At 44.5% G+C, this 19,114-nt stretch overlaps 1 protein-coding gene across 4 annotated transcripts; it reads left to right on the top strand.

The window, feature by feature from the left end:
* The first annotated feature begins 322 nt into the window (after positions 1–322).
* On the top strand, positions 323–17,773 carry RSRC2 (arginine and serine rich coiled-coil 2). 4 transcript variants are annotated; one of them, XM_040987072.1, is made up of 10 exons: positions 323–455; positions 4,234–4,390; positions 5,353–5,396; positions 7,668–7,858; positions 9,812–10,015; positions 11,253–11,375; positions 13,696–13,775; positions 14,732–14,964; positions 15,282–15,371; positions 16,814–17,773. In XM_040987072.1, the coding sequence occupies exons 1-10, from the start codon at positions 450–452 to the stop codon at positions 16,991–16,993; spliced, it is 1,308 nt and encodes a 435-aa protein (XP_040843006.1). In that variant the 5' UTR covers positions 323–449; the 3' UTR covers positions 16,994–17,773. The 4 variants fall into 4 exon arrangements, with proteins under 4 accessions (XP_040843006.1, XP_040843007.1, XP_040843009.1 ...); XM_040987073.1 differs by having other exon boundaries at positions 7,646–7,858; XM_040987075.1 differs by lacking the exon at positions 323–455 and adding an exon at positions 6,152–6,229 and having other exon boundaries at positions 4,346–4,390; positions 7,646–7,858.
* The last annotated feature ends 1,341 nt before the right edge of the window (positions 17,774–19,114 follow it).

The following is a 19,114-nucleotide window of genomic DNA, read 5'->3' as shown; positions in this document are numbered from 1 at the left end:
TGGCTCCTCACTCAACACAACCGCCCCTAAGCTCTTCAGCTTCCATCCCACACGTTTAAATTGGCGGGAGAAAGGCGAGCCCAACCCCCTGCTAACGGTGGCCGCAGCGGGCCAAGCCGCCTTCAGACTCGAACGCGGAAGTCGCCCCGCCCTAACTAGCGCTTGGAGTCGCCTCGCGTCGCTGCGTCCCGACGCCGACGTCTTCCGCCCTGCCCTTACTTGCCGCTTTCGGAAGGGCAACCAATCACCGGCTCAGGCCGCGTTACTATAGAGACTCCTGTCCCACCCCTTTTCCTCCCAGCAGGCTGCGCGGCGCGCTGGGCCTCAGAGCCTTTGTGCCATCCGGGTCTCTCGCACGAACGATTCAGTCCGTGTCGAAGCTTCGGAGCTGTCGGGACTGTTGCGAGAGGAGAGTGGCGGCGCCGCGCTAGCGGCCAGGACTCCAGACCATGGCGGTAAGTGCCGAATCCACCGAGACGACGGGGGTTGCCTTCCTGGCCGTCGGCCACCAGTGGACGAACGGCTGCCACAGCTGTGGTCCGCCCGTGTGTGTGGACAAAATGGCGCCGCGGCTGCCTTTGCGCCGCCATCATGGCTGCTGGCTGTCGGGAGGGGGGATGAAGGCGGTGTCGCTGGGGGTGGGGAGCCCAGGGAGTGCCTGCTGCTGTGGGGTTGTTTTTTCTTTTCCAGAACTTTCCTCTTGTCTCTGGCCCAGGGGGTTCTTTTCGGCTCCGTGCCTGGCCTTCTGTGTAGCTTTCTTTCCATGACGAGCAGGTGCTTTGAAGTTTTTTTCCCGTGGCTTGAGAGTTGGCGGTGCAGAACGGTCGGGGACGGGAGGAGAGGCCTGGAGGGTTTGGAGAGAGGGCCGCTCTGTTTTTGTTTGTGTTTGGGGTTGCATAATCCCGACGGGTGCAGGTCCCGTTTCTGGGGAGTTTGAGAGAACCCGCCCTTGGAGGATTCCTCCAGAACCGACCGTGGTTCTGATAGGTCGAGGGGGTCGCGGTGACCTAGTTTTTGTTTTGTTTTATTTTTTAGTTGTCCTTAAAAGTGTTAAGCGTCCTGGAGCGTCTGGTTTGTTCTCTGCCCGCCTCGTAACAATACTTTGTAGTGTGCGTCTTGGGTTCCAGCGTTCTGGAAGTGAGGTTGATTGTAGCGCTGGTTCCCACAGTGCCTGGTGCAGTACCAAGGCGGTCCCTGGAGAGGCGGCCCAGTACCAGTTCTCGCCTCCGTCGCACTGGAATTAGATTCCTATCCTGTGTTTGAATCGTTACTAGACTTTTCAACAAGATGTGGCTTCTTACAGAGCTGCTGCTAGAATGAGAGATGATTTGTCAGCATTGATATACATAGGTTTCTGTTAAAAGAACGCTAAAACGTTTTTAGAACAATATTAATATTCAGCTAGTTTTGCGATGTCTGGATATTTCCATTGTGCTCCTGTGACATACTCTGAGGGAGGTAAAAGAAAAATTTGCGGGCCCATATAGATGGCCACCTACCTCATTTCAGGCTTTTTTTTTTGCATTATTGGTTCACAGTTGGAAATGGCTCTTTGCTTGTTGTAAACCCCTGCCTCAAGGGAACTTCTTTAACGCTGGGCTCTGGTTTTAAACATGGTGTTAGATTCGTGATTGGATCGAATCAACTTCTGTCTACGGCCATACCACCCTGAACGCACCCGATCTCGTCTGATCTCGGAAGCTAAGCAGGGTCGGGCCTGGTTAGTACTTGGATGGGATCGAATCAACTTCTGCACCAAGTGCTGGCTTTTTCATAAGAACTTGTGTTCAGCCAGTTTAGTGCTGGTAGCTTTCTGTGAGATTGAATGTAACAGACCGCTAGTTCTGCTAATGTTGTCTGTTCAGCCAGGAAGTGTTCTGAGAGAAGAGGAAAGATGAATTCAGGCACTTGTATACATGCTGTGAGCTGTATGAACCCTTATCACGTAGCCGACTGGTCTGAAGTAGCCTTGGGTGTAGTGGTGAGAACATGGATGGAAGTGTGTGGCCAGCCGGTGTTGCTGGATCTTGGCTGTGAAATGCGAGTTTGGGATGAAAGTCTGAGCCACAGAAAGTTAGGGTTGCAGAAGTCACCTGTGTCCTGAAGGGTGCTGGTGTGAACAGTGCCCTGTGGTTAGGGCCTGCTCTGCACCGCGTGGTTCTTAGACCCTGGCTGGCAGTTTGCCCCACGTGTCTGTCCAGCTCAACAGCAGCTTCTGCCTTTTTCATCCTCTGTTCCTGGGATCTACATGTGGGCACATTGTTAGCCCTTGGGCAGTACAGGTTGAAAAACTACAAAATCTTGTCATTAATAGCTCCCATACACATGCCTTGGTCCTCCCTCTCTGGGCTAATCTTGCTTTGGAAAAGAGGTCTTTAACATGATCCCTTCTGCGGAAGAATGTGGCGATTCCCTAGTTATCCAATCCAGATTTTTCCAGATGTCCTAAGGGAAATGAGTGAGCTTTTCTTCTAAGTGCCAGATGGTGAATATTTTTGGCTTTATGAGCCACATGCTTTTCCTTCATTTTCTTTTTGTTGTTTGTTTTTACCACCTTTCTTTAAAAATAAGGGAACTGCTGTTAGCTCAAGGGCCTCTTATTTATTTTTTAACTTTGATGGAAGGTACTGTTATCCTGCTTGTCTTTCCGTGTTGCCTTGTCTGGCCGGTGGCTCGCCAGTGTGCTTTCAACACCGGCTGAAGCTGCTCTGGCTCCTTTTATCAAATCCGTCTCAGAAACTTTCAGCTCTCAGTTTGGTTTTGAATTTTTTTTTTTTTTTTTTTTTTTTGCTTGCTTGTTTGCTTGAGAGACAGAGGTAGAGAGGAGGAGATCCTCCGTCCGATGGTTCCCTTCCCCTGGGGCTGCCGCAGCTGGGCTGGCTGCCGCTGGAGGGGCAGGGGTCTCAGGACTTAGGCAGTCTTGCTGCCTTCCCCCTCCACCACCCCCACTAGTGGAGCTGACCCCGAAGTGGAGCAGCCAAGACTTGAATGCATTGCCCGCGTATGCGGCAGTGCAGGTGGCTGCCCAGCCCATCATAGCACAGCCTTGCCATTTGTAATGTGGACCACATGGTTTGGCAGAGTCTCAAAAGTGTTTTAAATGAAAATTAGCACTCATCTCTTCCTCGAACATCTGTTTATTTTGGAAGATTTGTTTATTTGAAGGCAAAGTGATAGGAAGAGAGAGATCTTTCATCGCTGATCATTTCCCAAGTGCCTACAACAGCTGGGGTTAACGCAAGCCAGACTCTGGTTCCCTGTCTGGTGGGCCATATCTCCTGCCTTGCAGTCAGCGGGCAGCTGGGTGGGAGCTGAGGGTTTCTGTACTGAGTGCTGGGTTGCAGGAAGGCAAGTGGTTCCTTTCCGTCCTCGACTAGAAAGCAACTAGTATTTAGATGAAGAGACATCAGCTTTGGGTCATTCGGGTCTCTGAGACAGGGTTGTAAGTTTCTATATAATATTTTAAATGTTTTGAAACAAACTATTTTTATAGCTCACAGCCATTTCAGGAACAGTGTGGCTGTTTTGCCATGATACTATGCTGAGGGGTATTTCATGAAAAAAGGTTTGTGAAAGATTGGGTTCGCCCTTAGGTAGGTGTTCTCTCTCTCTCTCTCTCTCTCTCTCTCTCTCTCATTTTAAGGATTTATTTACTTTACTCGAAAATCAATTTGAGAGAGAGCTTTGAACCACTGATTTGCTCCCCAGATGTCACAACAGCAGAGCTGTGCAGATCAGAAGCTTCTTGTAAGTCTCCCATGTGGTTGCAGGAACCCACGGCCTTGGGACATGAACCGGCACCCTTTGGGGGTGCCAGTGCTGTGGGGGGTGGCCAGCTGGCTCTGCCATGGCCAGCCCCACCTCTTCAGTCTGCAGTACTCTGAAAAGTTTTCAGCCTTCACCCTGTATTTCCTTTTTGAGGGAGGGAGGTATGTGGTTAAGAGCTGGGAAGATTGGCCACATCAAGTTCACAGACCTGAAAATGAATGTATTTTTACTGCTTGAATATTTATTGAAAATACATGGTGTCCATGGCCCAGTTTGTTGTAAAATTTATAAAAGATAATGAATAGAAAATTAAAGATAGGGTTAATTGTTTCTTCTTGATGTCTGGTGAGTCGTTTTGTAGTAGTTCAGACCTGTTAATGTACAGCTTACATTTAAGTACTTGGGAATCAACTGTTCATTTTTTAAGTGTAATTTGCAACTCATCATTTTTCTTTGAATTTCTAGGCTAGTGATACAGAACGAGATGGACTAGCCCCAGAAAAGACGTCCCCAGATAGAGACAAGAAGAAAGAACAGTCCGATGTCTCTCTTTCACCTAGAACCTCAAAACATCACTATTCAAGATCGCGGTCAAGGTCACGGGAAAGGAGGCGCAAGTCAGGTATGAGTCCTTGGAGGTGAAGAAAGCTGTCGGAGTTTGTGAGGCGTGTTAAACAGATTCGCTTCTTTAGCGTTAGTGTCCTTCCCGGCTCACAAGTGGCTGGTGGAGCTATATTGGTGATTCTTCTGCTGAAGGTTCGAGTTGTGAGAAATGAAGCTGCTAGTTAATATAGAGATTTTATAGCCTTCCAAAAGCAAAAGTGTGCCCAAACGTGGCCCACAGCAACTGTGAATCCCAAAGGTGTTTAAAATTTTAATTGTTGACAAAATAGTAATACTAAGTAGCACTCCAGACCATAATTGACACATTGTGAACTGACTTGAGCCCCGGGAGGCGTGGGAAGCAGCTATTTCAGAGGTTTAGTTTCCTCTGGCTGGCTGCAGGTGGCAGACAGGAACTTGTAAGAACACCTGCCTCTAACCACTAGGCCTGCGCTTGACCTTGTGTGGCTTCTTAGGTGCTAGAAAAGTTCCAAGTGCTCTGTTTTTTTTAAATTTCTTTTTTATTCAAAAGAGAGCAAACTGAGAAAACAGGCTTTACTGGTTTTAATTCAACATTGCTGTTTTTTAAATGAAGTTGAATAGGAAGTCAAGTAGTACTGAGGGGGAAAGGAGCAAGACCTGGACTTGGTTGACTGTTCTGTCCTACAGATTGTTCTCTACCAAGCAGCTTTGATGGTTTCCATTTTTGTCATTTATCTTTAATATAAGCCTCTGGGTTTGCTGTGGGCTCAACTACCAAAAATCTGTAAAATTTGCAAAAAACTGCCTGTGTTTTTAGTTGTATTCTGGTTTGACTGAGCTAGGTGTGCGGTATGAATGTAGGAGGATAATCCTGTCCCTGCGTGTGGTTAGTGAACGATGCACTGCACACGCGCTCGGCCAGGTTGAATCAGACACTGTTTATACGGCCTGCAGAGTGAGCCGTCTTTGTTTATGGTATATTTTTCTGTACGTTCACAGACAATGAAGGAAGAAAACATAGGAGCCGGAGCAGGAGCAAAGAGGTAATTAACACTTTAGTGAATAGGCATTTTGAAATACTTGTGAAGTGTCTGGTAGAAATGTTTGTGTGAATATAAGCTTTGCCAAGGTAAGTTCCAAGACTTGATACTTGAAGGTTAATTGGGTTAGAAAATAAGCATGATTTGGCTTCACCATTTCTCAAGAAGATAGTTGTTTGTATGAAAAATACTTCAAAAACTATTAACTTTATGATATTGTGAAAATATTCACAACAGTTTCATTGAAGAATATACTTGGTTTTTTGAGGCCTGTCACACAGAGCTTCCATTAACCTGAGGTCCCGAGTCTCCTCACCTGGCAGCTGCTCAGGACTGGAACTAGCCATTGTCTCTCAAGTGGCAGTCCTCTGGGTGTCCGGGGGCTAATTTTCCTTTGTGAAAAACTGCAAGAGCTCTCTTCTTCCATAAACTAGTATGATACCCCAGTAGGAATACTGAATTTTGAAATAAAGGCTTGAGTGAGGACAGCTGGAAAGATGGCATTGACGGCAAAGCCAGGCAGCAGCTCTGGCAGCTCACGCCCCAGAAGACGCGCCGAGCCCTAGAGAAGAACAAACATGCAGACAGGGAGGAGAGCCAGTGGGGGCTGGGCCGGGGACTCCCGAGACAAGGGGCCAGGGCCTTCACCTCCTCCCCTAATGGAAGCTCTGTTGAAGTTTTAATTTAGGAGAGTTTTTGTGAAAATGACTATTTTGTTTAGCTCACATGATAACATTTCTATAATAAATCATACTCAGCGTGCTAATGCGCGAAGAGACTGAACTGAAGACGCTGCAGACTCAGATAGCAAAATAATAAGCCTACTTCATGATAAGGTAACTATTAGTCATTCAAACTCCTATTTCCCTTAAAATATATCTTAAATCAGTTAAGGGTTTTAAATGTTTTCTTTTTTTTAATTACTAGTGATGTTATGTTTGGAAAACTCATTTGAAATAAAACTAAACCTTTACAAGTTTTAACACTTAAAGTTTTTCAGCTTGCCACTATATGGCATACATGGTCAAGAAAATTTTCTATTCTAAGCTCAGAGAACTGGCAATGAAACTAAAATTTAGCTGTGTCTCCAGGTCTCTTATTTTTCAATATAGTAAATTACATACATACTGTGATCATTTTCCAGTATATCATCATGCATGTTTCAAAATAATTGGCTAAGTTTTTTTGTTTTATTTTTGTTTAAGTTAATCTTGAATAAGAAGAATTAGTACCGTGACTTATTTGGGGAGACACGCATCCTGTTGTGGAGAGGCGGGACTGGGGGCGTCAGAAGAATGTGGGGTGTCGAGGTCCAGCTCGCCTACTCATAGCATCTTAGTTCAATTATGTGTAAGAATGAAGCAGTTAGAGCATATGGATTCCCTTCCAGGTTTAAATTTTAGCAATCCTCAGATGTCCAGGACTTGGATGCTTTAATTACACAATGGATCTGACCCATCTTAATGTGGGGGAGTACACTGCTTACCATTTCTGACTTGGGTGTGAGTGGCATGATGGCAACGATCATACAGATCATTTCCGCCCAGTCCCTAAGTACATATGCTGTACCAACCTTGATGTTCTTCCAGAGGATGTTCTGTGTGATGGCATAGGGGTTGGCTATGTAGTCACTATTTTTGGTTCTGATCTTCTACCCCTAGGTACATGAAGTGTAATAGACCTAAGTCTGTTAGGAAATCAGAAGAGGATGAGTAATTGATTTATAGTTGAGATCTTGGGAGAACAAAGTGCAGGCGTGTCTTCTAGACAGGATGTAGGCCGTGTGGCTGCAAAGGAGACACTGAAATTCAGCACAATTTGAAATTGCAGGAAATGCTAATATTTCATAAAATTAGTTGCTAGCTGCCTACTTTAAGGTGGTTTTTTTTTCTGATGCATTTCTTATTATGTTGTATTTACTATTTAAAATTTATTATGTACTGTGGATTTAGAAGTTGATGTATATATGTGGTCTGTATTTTAGGTAAATATCAGGGAGTCTATTGGTTTTTTCTTTTTTAATATCAGCATTGAAAGTCATTGTTTATGGTAATTGAATATTTTTGGGAGGATTCTTACGGGTGTTTATGAAGAAAAATAAGATTAATATTTGCATTCTGCATCATTTGGGTCAAGTGAAACTAGATCCTTTTTATTTACCACACACTCCTAAGGTTACTAATGTTGCATCACAGCATTTTTGTCTCCTGATACCCAAACTAACTCTTTTTGTTGCACTATTTTCCTGAAAGAACCAACTTCTTCTTAAAACAGGGAAGAAGACAGGAGTCCAAAGAGAAATCCTCTAAGAGACACAAGTCTGAGGAGCACATGGACAAAGAGCATTCCTCTGAGAAAGGGAGGGAGCGGCTCAACTCGTCCGAAAACGGGGAGGACAGGCACAGGCGGAAGGAGAGGAAGCCTTCGAGAGGAAGGAGTCACTCCAGGTCCAGGTCACGTGAAAGGTAAACACGAGTGAAGGCACTTAACAGGCTCACTAACTGAGCATCACCCCAGAAACATTTATAAGCAAGTGCCTACTATGTGCTGATTTGATCTGTTTGCACACAGATAGTTGAAATGTTTTGCTTTCTGAAAACAGAAAGGGAAAGAGAATGCCATCTTGCATCGGCTGGTTGACTCCTGAGGGAGCCGCAAAGAACAGATGTAGGCCAGCCATCTGCCACTACTTTCTGGATCAGACATAGGGCACCCAGGGCTCCAACTGGTGCCCATAATGATGCCAGCCTCACATGCAGAGGCTTAGTTGTAATTGCTATGCCACAGCACCAGCCCCCACTAAATAGTGCTTTCCTGTCCTGTTCTAGAATGCTTACTTCTAAACTGTGTTTTTTTGTTTGGTTGTAACACAAATGTTATGAGTGAGAAGATGGATCATGCTGCAGATTGGTGCGGACTATGCTAAGAAGGCGTGGTGTTTATTTGAACAATTCTCTTGGTCACGTTTTTTAATAGATGCTGCAACAGATAAGAGTTTCAGCTTTATGAAAGCCTTGGGATGGGAGCCAGCTCCATGGTCAGGAGGCAAGGCCACCTCCTGTAGTGGCAGCAGCTATATTGTCAATCTAGCTCCCTGCTAATGGCAAGGGAAGGCATCAGAGCATGGACCTCCAAGGCCTGGGCCCCTCCACCCATGAGGGAATCCCAAAAGAAGCTCCTGCCTCCCGTCTTTGGATTGGTACAATTCCACTAGTCGTAGCAATTTGGGAAGTGAACAAGCTTTTTGGAAGCTCTGTGTCTGCCCTTCCAATAAAAATAAATGAATCTTTAAAAAAAAAAAAAAAAAACTTTGGGGACTGCTGTGGTAGCCTAATGGCTAAAGTCCTCACCTTGAATGCACTGGGATCCCAGTTCCCAGATATCTAACTCCTGGCGTGTGGCCTGGGAAAACAGTAAGCAGTAGAGGACCACCCAAAAAGCCTGGAGACCCTGCACCCATGTGGGAGACCCTGAAGAGGCTCCTGGCTCCAGCCGTTGCAGCCGCTTGGGGAGTGACTCAGTGGATGGAAGATCTTCCTCTCTGTATCTGCATCTGCCTTTCCAACAAAAATAAATATTTTTTTTTTTGTAAGTGCTTTGGGAAGATGTAGGCTTTACCAGGCAATCCCCCCCCCCCTTTTTTTTTTTCTTAATGTATTTGGAGAGACAGAGTGCTGATTTTCTGATTGACTTCATCTGATGCCTGAAATGACCTGCATGTAGAGTTGAGAGCTAGGAGCCAAGATCTGAAGTCAGGTCTGCTATGGCAGTTACAGAAACCCAAGACTTTCGCTGTCAGCTTTGCCTCCTACGGCCTGCATGAGCAGGAAGCTGGAGTAAGGAGGGACGCGGGTCCAGCCCCGGCCCTCCACCATAGCGTGCCTGTGTCCTCAGCAAGGCGAAGTTGGATTCAGAGGCTTTGACCACTTTCCACACGTGAGAGCTCTGCTGTGTACTGTAGAAAGTAACAGCTGAAAGAGCAGAGGGCTCCTGCTGTAGCGCAACGGTTCAGGCGTGTCCTGCAGTGTTGATATGCCACGTGGGCATCAGTGCTGCCCACTTCTGATCTAGCTCCCTGCTGATGCGGCTGGGAAAGCAGCAGAGGACATGGGAGCCTCCTGGCTGCTGGCTTCAGCCTGACCCAGCCCTGGCCATTTCAGCCATTTGGGAAGTGAACCCAGAGAACGGAGAACTGTGTCTCCCAGGTACGCGCTTTGTAACTCAAATAAACAAGACCTTTCTTAAAGGAATGGGTCAAAGTCCATTTTTCGGTTAGGAGTCCTTGGAAAGTTTGAATTATCCTTTCTGTAAACAATGCAGAGTAGTTTTTATCTTGGTTGCATTGCTGTAAATAAATTTTGAGGTGAATAATTAGAGAAACAGAACTGTGAGAACTAATTTGTGCCCTTTAATTTCAGGCGCCATCGTAGTAGAAGCAGGGAGAGAAAGAAGTCTCGATCCAGAAGTAGGGAACGGAAGAAATCAAGATCTAGAAGCAGAGACAGGAAGAAGTCGCGATCCAGAAGCAGGGAAAGAAAGCGACGGGTCAGGTCGCGCTCACGTTCCCGGTCAAGACACCGGCACAGGACTCGGAGCCGGAGCAGGAGCCGGAGCCGGAGCCGGTAGGTGCCCGTCACCTTGAGTGACATCTGTCAATCCCACTGTAGAACCTGTTCATCTTTAGTCATATGGTGTACGTTGTGAATTACTGTTTTTTACTGCATTTTGTAAGGAGTTTAAGTGACGTTGGATAACTAAGAAGTCACAAATGTAGATGCTGGGTGCCAGGGTCGCAGTGTGCTCGCACCTCGTACTGCCAAGATGTGTGTCATGAGTGGACTAACTTCAGATACAATAGTGTGAAAAAGCAGTTATGTTCTTGAGAGGATGCTGACACTGATTTTTAATGGAAATGCTTTGTAAATTTTTTTTTGCAATCTTTTCACGCTTTATGTGTGTGTTTGCGTTGAGTGGGGGAGAGCTCCATGCACTGGTGCACACCCTCTGCTTGCCCAGGGTGGGAGCCAGGGACACAGTGACCCAAGTCAGCACAGCACAAAGCTGGTCAGGAGTGCTACCAGCCTTGGCTGTCAGGCCCTGCCGTCTCAGCCATTGCTTCCCTGGTGTCTGTCACCACTGGTTTATCCCCTGGCTTCCCGCAGCAGCCAGGACTTGTGCCTGGTGCCTCCCTGGTACACATTAGCAGGAAACTGGCTGGGATGTGGAACCAGCAGCCGACCCAGGGCTTATAGAGGAAAGGGAGAAACAGATCCTCCACCCGATCGTTCTTCCCAAAGTGGCCACAGTGAGCCTGCCAGGGGGCGCTGACTGCCGGGCCTCCTGCTGTCCCGTTGGTTCTGATTTGTACTAGTTACCTCATTCATGGGAAATTAAGTGATTGGACATAAATACGGCATTATGCTCTTCAGCAACTTTGTGGGCAGCATAGGTCATTCTTTTACTGTATTTGAATCCTCATCAGTGCTTTTTAACTGCCAATCCTTTTATTTAAGTTACCTATTTTGTACTAGAAGTTTACAGGTTTTGTTGTGGAATATAATACATTGACTCACAGAAAGCAACTGGTGTAGGAAGCTAATTTTTGCAACATTGTGTATTCTGTGCAAAAGATGGGAAGCATTCACTTTCTCTGCAGTCATTGCTGTAACAGGGATTATATAAATTGGCATTATGTACAACTGTGGGACATGTGCAGTAGGTAGAAAGGGGATTGATGCTTCATATATGCATGATTTTGATTTTTTTATTTAACCAGAGTAAAAGATTAATGTAGATTCTATTCAGTGAAATAATCCCTGCTTGGCAACAGTGAAACATGCATAATATGATTTATTGCAGAGATAGAAAGAAGAGAATTGAGAAACCGAGAAGATTCAGCAGAAGTCTGAGCCGAACTCCCAGCCCACCTCCCTTCCGAGGCAGAAACACAGCCATGGATGCGCAGGAGGCCTTGGCCAGGAGGTAGGGGGGCTGCGCGTGGGAGTGGGGTTGATTTGTTTCTTAACTTTAAGAAGGTGTTACGTGGACAAAGAATGTTGTTAGCGAACACAATCAAAGTTAACTAAATCTGTGACATCTCTCGTATCAAACTTCTAGATTTTAATTCTCAAAACATGTTTACTTCTTTATAAAACTAGATGAGATTGAGATGTGTTCAGGCTCTTAATCTTGCCTTTAAGGTGGCTTTGCCTCCATTTTTTTTCTCAAGACCAAACTTAAACCTTAAGAATTCTGTCAGTGGCTTTTATTTTGAATAAAGTAGGTTTGTACTATAAGCCAGTTTTGTTTGATCTTGCGTATTTTACTACTGAAAGCGTAGCAGAGAACATTATATTTTTTTTACTTTTCTGGCAAGTGGTGGTGGTACTACACAGCAGGACTTTTTCATTGAAATCAACAAAATGATTCCAAGAACTGCCTCGTGGGGCAGGGAGGAAAGCAACCTCATGCGCTTTGGGCAGGTTTCCCAAACATCCTGAACACTGCAATCTTTCAGTCTTACTTGTTTTGGGGTTTTTTTTTTTTTTTTTACTCAATTTTATACAAAATACAGTTAAGACAGTGCCACCTGGTGTGCCGCTGCCCTGTGACCCAGCCTGGCAGAAGCTCCAGCTGAACAGCAGCAGCCAAGGTGTGAGCTGACCTTCCTCGCCCCGCCCACCGCGGTGCTGCTGCTTCCAGCATGCAGGGCTCTTCTCATGCAACCAGTAGTAGCAACTTAAACTGAAAGCAGAATTGTGAAGGAATTCACTACAAAATCTAATCTAACTTAACAGTGAATGGCCTGTTGGGTTCTGACAAGTGCGTGTGACTTTGTTTTAGGCATTGTAAGCCCAAAAGATTTAAGCTTATTCACTTTTCTACTGTTCTGCATTTTTGTTGTTGAAATTTATTAGTAAAATTACTAGCCTGGGAACTATTTTTCACTTTGTGATGTATTATATGGAAAGTTTATATGAAATCCTCTAACTTCACAATACCAAGTCAGTTTCTTCAGTATTTTGATGCAAGAGATCACTTTAAACATTTTCTGCAAGGCAAAGTGACAGAGGTAGAGACAAAAGATCTATCCTGATTTACTTCCCAGAACGGCTGTCACAGCTGGCCTGGACCAGGCTGAAAAGGCAGGAGCCATGAAGTCCATCTAGGGTGCGCATGCCCTTGGACCACCGACCTCTGCCTGTCCAGGCCAGCTGTCAAGAACACCCAGGACTAGCATTGGTGCTCATATTGAATGCATTCTTTGAAGACAGCCATTTGACTTGCTGCATTGCACCCATGTGGGAGACCCTGAAGAGGCTCCTGCCTCCTGGCTTCAGATCAGCTCAACTCTGGCCGCTGCGGCCACTTGGGGAGTGAATCAGCAGAGGGAAGATCTTTTGCTCTGTCTCTCCTCTCTGTATATCTGACTTTCCAATAAAAATAAAATAAATCTCTTTAAAAAAAGATTGGTTAAGTGGAGTACTGTGTAAGAGGGTAGGTTGTGAAGATGTAAAGATAATGACCATTTTTGCATGCATATGATTTTGTTTGTTTGTTTAAGATTTATTTTTTTTTTTATCGGAAAGTCAAATATACAGAGAGGAGGAGAGACAGAGAGGAAGATCTTCCGTCCAATGATTCACTCCCTAAGTGAGTGCAACGGCCGATGCTACGCCGATCCGAAGCCAGGATCCAGGAACTTCTTCCGGGTATCCCACATGGGTGCAGGGTCCGAAACCTTTTGGCCATCCTCGACTGCTTTCCCAGGCCACAAGCAGGAGCTGGATGGGAAGTGGAGAAGCTGGGATTAGAACCAGCACCCATATGGGATCCCGGCACGTTCAAGGCGAGGACTTTAGCCACTTGGCCACCGTGCCGGGCCCCATGCATATTGTTAAATTTAATTGTAACATACGATTCATTTTGTTTAGAGGAGAAATTGGTGTTGTGTTTCTAGTTCATTGATAAGGATAAGTTTCTTCAGTGGCTAAAACGTGATGTGATATTGTCCTCTATGGTGCTATAGAGAGTGGCAGTCTTTGCTTGTCCGTTTATATATTCTAATTTTTCTCCCATTTTTTGTGACAGCTACATGTAAAAATTACTCAGTTAACTACTCAATTCAAAAATGCTTAAACCAGCGCAGTATTTAAACCATTCTTTAGGAGCTACCTTTTTTCTTATGCATATAAATAGCAGTTGGGGGAGGTTTTATTCAACATTGTGACATAATGCGTTTTGTCCCTGTGCTTACATAAAGGTATATGTTGATTTCATTTTTGTTAATTGTCTTTAACAGGTTGGAAAGGGCAAAGAAATTACAAGAACAGCGAGAAAAGGAAATGGTGGAAAAACAGAAGCAACAGGAAATTGCTGCAGGTATCTCCCCGGGAAGTGCAGGAGGAAAGGCAGCTGTGCTGGCCGCCGGGGCACCACGTAAACCTGTGCCTTCCTGCCTGGTTCTGTGTGCAAGTTTTTGTTAACTGCATGCAGGGAATATTTTTGGCAAGTAGGATGCTAACGTTTTGTTCATGCAGTACCTTGGTGCCCGCTGCCAGGTTGTTAAGATAAATAGATTATGTGTATGCTCATCTGCCGAGCACAGTCGCAGGGAGGGAGCGGAGTTGGGAGAGCAGATGTACTGCTCTCTGTTCTCTCCCAAATGCTGCAAGCTCCCGGGCTGGACCCAGGCATGGTGCCTGCCACCATGGCATTGAGCAGGGATGCCACACTTCACCCGCAGCACCACAGTGCTCTCTCTGCCAGCTGTCCATAGCTGCTGGGTTCACTGTCCACTCCTGAGACAACATGAAATCCAGTAGACCACTTCAGCTACAGAGGAGTAACCGGTTAATGTGCTTAATATTTCTGCATGCGTGAGTTCCAGACATCTGGGAATACTCAGTAAATTATAAGGAACCCTAGAAATAGGATACCTTATTGCATTACAGCCAAGAACACCATAGCCTGCTAGTACTGAAACCCTCTTCACCTTTGGAGGGGTTGGAGGTTCGGTTTGGCGGTCAGGGTCGTGCACAGATGCAGTCGGCAGGCGCACACACTGACTGCTCCCTCAGTGCGGATATTGGCCATGCTCCCGCTCAGCTGCTCGGAGGACAGGGCTCCCAAAAACTAGTGGGAAAAACTACATGTGAAAGAAAATAATGAAACTTACCTTTTTATTCTGTTTTTTTTTTTTTTTTTTTTTTTAATTATGGAGCAATTTCATTGGGAAGAATTCTTTGCAAATTAGAAGGCTTTTCTATATCAATATGTTAAAATGTGTTCGTGGACATTTTTGCTTTGTTTTCAAATCCCTGCCCCTTTCTCCTCAGCGGCTGCTGCAACTGGAGGCTCCGTCCTCAATGTGGCTGCCCTGTTGGCATCAGGAACTCAAGTAACCCCTCAGATAGCGATGGCAGCACAGATGGCAGCCCTGCAGGCCAAAGCGCTGGCGGAGACCGGGATAGCTGTCCCCAGCTACTACAACCCAGCGGCCGTGAACCCCATGAAGTTTGCCGAACAAGAAAAAAAAAGGAAAATGCTTTGGCAAGGCAAGAAAGAAGGGGTAAGTTCTGTTATTGCCTTATTTTAGCATTCTGACTAGCAGTTAGCTCAGGGAGTTTGGACTTTCTCTGACCTTGCTTGAATGCTGTAATAATGCATCATTAATGTTGGAATACAACATCTAAAGTAACTTCGTCTTAAATATTTTCTAAAACAAATATGAAATACTTTGGCTTCATGACTTCATAATATGTAGTCTTAAAGTAATTATAAATTCCAAGAGGGTTGTAATTTTTTTTAATTGAAATATTATGGCAAATATTCAGATCATTTAAAAATTGTTAAATTGTATAAATTAACTTCATTATTCCTTAACAGGATAGATCCCAATCTGCTGAAATATGGGAAAAACTGAATTTTGGGAACAAGGACCAAAATGTCAAATTTAGGAAATTAATGGGTATTAAGGTGAGTTAAATTTTGTGTTAACATTCATATGAATTTTCACATATTAGTTTTGAACCTTAAAACATTTGAGTGGTGAGCTCTAGGTATTTTTGTGGTTTTCTCTTTATATTCCCCAGATTAATCCACAGTTTAAACCTAGAGTCATCACTGACAATAGATTGTTCACTCTAAATTAAAATATTTGTCAGATCTTACTGACTTTAGTTTTAGAGTTTGCTCTCTCTTCAGTGCTTGCAGGGAGGAGTTTTCTTGGGAAGTGTCTGGCATTCTGAGCTGTAGAGGCACAGCACGGACAGGCTGGCCAGGCTGGCAGAGACGCAGACCCGTGAACTCGGAGGGCTTGGGTTTTCCTCAAGTGTGTGGCTTCATTGGAGCTGCACTAAGCTGGCTCCATTCTGGGACGTGTCACCTTTGTGCTTGCGATTATCCTTGCTCGTAGTGTTCACTTGGCTGCCTCTATCATTTTATTTTATTTTGTTTTTGTTTTTCTGGAAAGACAGCTCTACAAAGAAGGAGAGATAAATACCTTCCATCAGCTGGTTTGCTTTTCCAAATAGTTAAAATGGCCAGAGCCTTAGCCAATCCAAAACCTGGAGCTGCTGCTGCTCCCCTGCGCAAGTGCAGGATTCCAAGGATTTGGACCATCCTCAACTGCTTTTCCAGGGCCCAGCAGGGAGCTGGATGGGAAGTGGACCATTTAAGGCACAAGCCCGCATCCATATGGGATTCTGGCACTTGCAGGGGAGGAATAGCCAATTGAGCTCGCACTCTGGGCCCCTCTGTAGTCTTTACTGGTGGGGTAGGTGCCTCTTGTTTAAAAAGAGCAAGCAGGCCATGCACAATAGCCTAGTGACCAGATCCTTGCCTTGTGTGTGACAGGATCCCATTTGGGTTCCCGTTCATCTTCGGCTGCTCCAGCTCCTTGCTTGTGGTCTGGAAAGCAAAGACAGACCAAAGCCTTAAGACCCTGCACACATGTGAGAGACCCAGAAAAGTTCCTGGCTCCTGCTTCTGCTCAGCTCAGCTCCATCTGTTGTGGCCACTTGGGGAGTGAATTGTGAGACAGAAGAGCTTTCTCTCTGTGTTTACTTCTTGCTGTGTATCTGCTTTTCCAATAAAAATACATAAATCTTTAAAAAGATGACAAGCACTCCTGTTTCCACTTTGCATTTAAATTTTTCTCTGTGTCATTTCTATACTGTCTGACCTGTTCTAGAGTTTTACAAGGTTTTCACCCCCATTAGCATGGAGCTTTTGTTTATTACATCCTGTGTGTTGCAGACCAAGAAAAAAATTCTGATTCACTGTATGTGCTTAAAAAATGGCGGCAAAGAAATTGACAGCTGTTAAATCTCCTGAAAATCCAATTTAATAATTCTGTTGATAAACTTTGCATTTCATTTTCAGCTAAATTCATTTAATATTTTATATTTCTTGCTTAGAGTGAAGATGAAGCTGGCTGTAGCTCAGTTGATGAAGAAAGTTACAAGACATTGAAGCAGCAGGAAGAAGTGTTTAGAAATCTAGATGCTCAGTATGAAATGGCAAGATCACAGACGCACACACAGAGAGGAATGGGTTTGGGTTTCACATCTTCGATGCGAGGAATGGATACAGTTTGAGAAGATCACACTTGTAACCTTTGGGACTTTATAGACTCGGTCTGAATGTCAGGTCCTTGTTCACCAAACAGCTAGCATTCTAGCTTGCATGGGTGTTGCATTGACTTTAATTTATTGAAAAATACGATTTTGTTTGTAAATATCAGATCCGTGATACTGGTGTTAGTGTTGTAATCAGGTTAAACCCACTTCCATTATACTTGACAGGAATATAGGAGGACAATATTTTTTAGTTCATGAATTCTACTTTTCAAATATATAAAAGCTGCAGGTGAGATAAAATCTCATACATAGATTTTTTTCGTGTCCACTGTCTTGTGTACTTTTGTACTTAACCTTGTACAGTTATTTTCATCTCTTGAAACATGAAAGAAATGTTACATAGATGTTTAGAAGATCGGCCATTTGGTACAAAATCCAGCACAACAAAGCTGGGTGTGATGATAATAAAAATGGTTTTCTCAAAACTGGTGTTAATTTAAGTCACCTGGAATTCTTTGAATTTATTTTATGATTTCTGTAGCATCTTGCGATTGCTATTAGTAAACACTGGCTAAAAACTTTTTTAAAAAAAACAGTTAAGTATGCTACAGGCAGCACCTTGGTTAGCAGCAATGTCCAAGTAAGGAGGGAGAGAATGCATCTGAAAGGAACACTGTTCCTGCTCCTGCAAGGGCAGAGTTGGTGTACAGTACTTGTCAAATATTCCATGTTATTCAGGAAATAGCTTAATGCATTAAAGGGATGTACGCACTTTTATTTTAATAAAGTGCCTTATAACAAGTCCTTTGTATTCCCTTCTCTCGTTATCCTCTCTAGCATAAACTAAAATACTGAAAGATTAGTAAATAACATTGTTGATAAAATAAATACAGCTTAAATCTGGGGCTGCGGGAGACCTACAAAAGTTAGTTTTCTTTCATTTTACCTGGTATTAGAAAAATGTTTTGGAAAAAGTTTAAGTATACCACACAACTTGACATTATACTTTTGACACTGGAACTTTCTGAGAAAATGATGGACATGTGTCAATTTTAACAGTGCCTATGGACCTGACAACGGGATTATGACAATTTGCATGTGTATAGGAACTGATGATACATAACGGGTATGATATGGCTATTGTGGCTCATCTTTTGTGCCAAATATTTTGTCCTTAGCAGTCAGTTGTAAACAAAAGAAAAATTCACGGGTTTGGAAGGCAGAGGTGGGAAAGACCGAGAAACATTTCAGTTTGTAGCTTCACTCCCAAAATGGCTGCAGCAGCCAGGCCAGGAGCTGCTTCTGAGTATCCTGAGGGCGCAGGGTCCCAAGGCTTTCTCTGTCCTACAGCTGTCACAGGCCACGAACCGGGAGCTGGATTAGCAGTGCAGCAGGTGGACCAAGGCATTCTAGCCTGAGGCTGGACAGGCTATGCCATGCCACCAATCCTAAATTTCTGAAATTGTTTTTAATTAACCCATCTCATTTGAAAATAGCTACATTACAAATTAGAATAACCACAGTGTGGCTGGAGAAAGACTGTTTCTGTTTCTGTATAGGAGAGGGAACTACATGCTGTAGCTGAAAAGGCCATTATTTGAAACGCTCCTTGGGCCTGGTGCAGTAGCCTAGCAACTAAAGTGCTCACCTTGCATGCTCCAGGATCCCAAATGGACTGATTCCTGTCCTGACAGCCCCACTTACCATTCAACTCATTGCTTGTGCCCTGGGAGAGCACAAGCTTTGGGACCCTGTACTTGTGGAAGACCCAAAGCTCTTGGCTCCTGGCTTTGGATTGCGTCAGCTCTGGCCATTGCAACCACTACGAGAGTGAATCAGTGGACGGAAGCTCTTCCTCTCTGTCTCTCCTCTCTGTATATCTGATTTTCTAATTTTCTTAAAATCCTTTTAGGAAAGAACAGTTCTAGTGGAGCCATCTCAGATTATACTGAAAGCTTTGGTCCCCCATATTCCCTTCGCGGTTGCTTGCTGTCACTCTCAAAGCCTTGTGCCCTTGTGAATTCTGAGATTTTCATATTTAACAGGGATTGGAAGTATATGTTGCAGACCCTAGGAGGAGAGAACAGCACCAGTGTAAGACATGGTGACTGAGTGAAAGAATGAATAGCCTTGGGCCTG

The sequence above is a fragment of the Ochotona curzoniae genome, unplaced genomic scaffold, assembly GCF_017591425.1.
Source record: "Ochotona curzoniae isolate NIBS_2020 unplaced genomic scaffold, NIBS_Ocur_1.0 contig_46, whole genome shotgun sequence".
Taxonomy (NCBI): Eukaryota; Metazoa; Chordata; class Mammalia; order Lagomorpha; family Ochotonidae; genus Ochotona; species Ochotona curzoniae.
The sequence above is the reverse complement of the archived record's forward strand: the minus strand, read 5'-3'. Positions and strand labels throughout refer to the sequence as shown.

Excerpts from the sequence above, each read along its gene's own strand:
- RSRC2 (XM_040987072.1), top strand. Across the intron at positions 10,016-11,252 it reads AGGAGCCGGAGCCGGAGCCG|AGATAGAAAGAAGAGAATTG; the intron begins GTAGGTGCCCGT and ends GATTTATTGCAG. Across the intron at positions 14,965-15,281 it reads GGCAAGGCAAGAAAGAAGGG|GATAGATCCCAATCTGCTGA; the intron begins GTAAGTTCTGTT and ends ATTCCTTAACAG.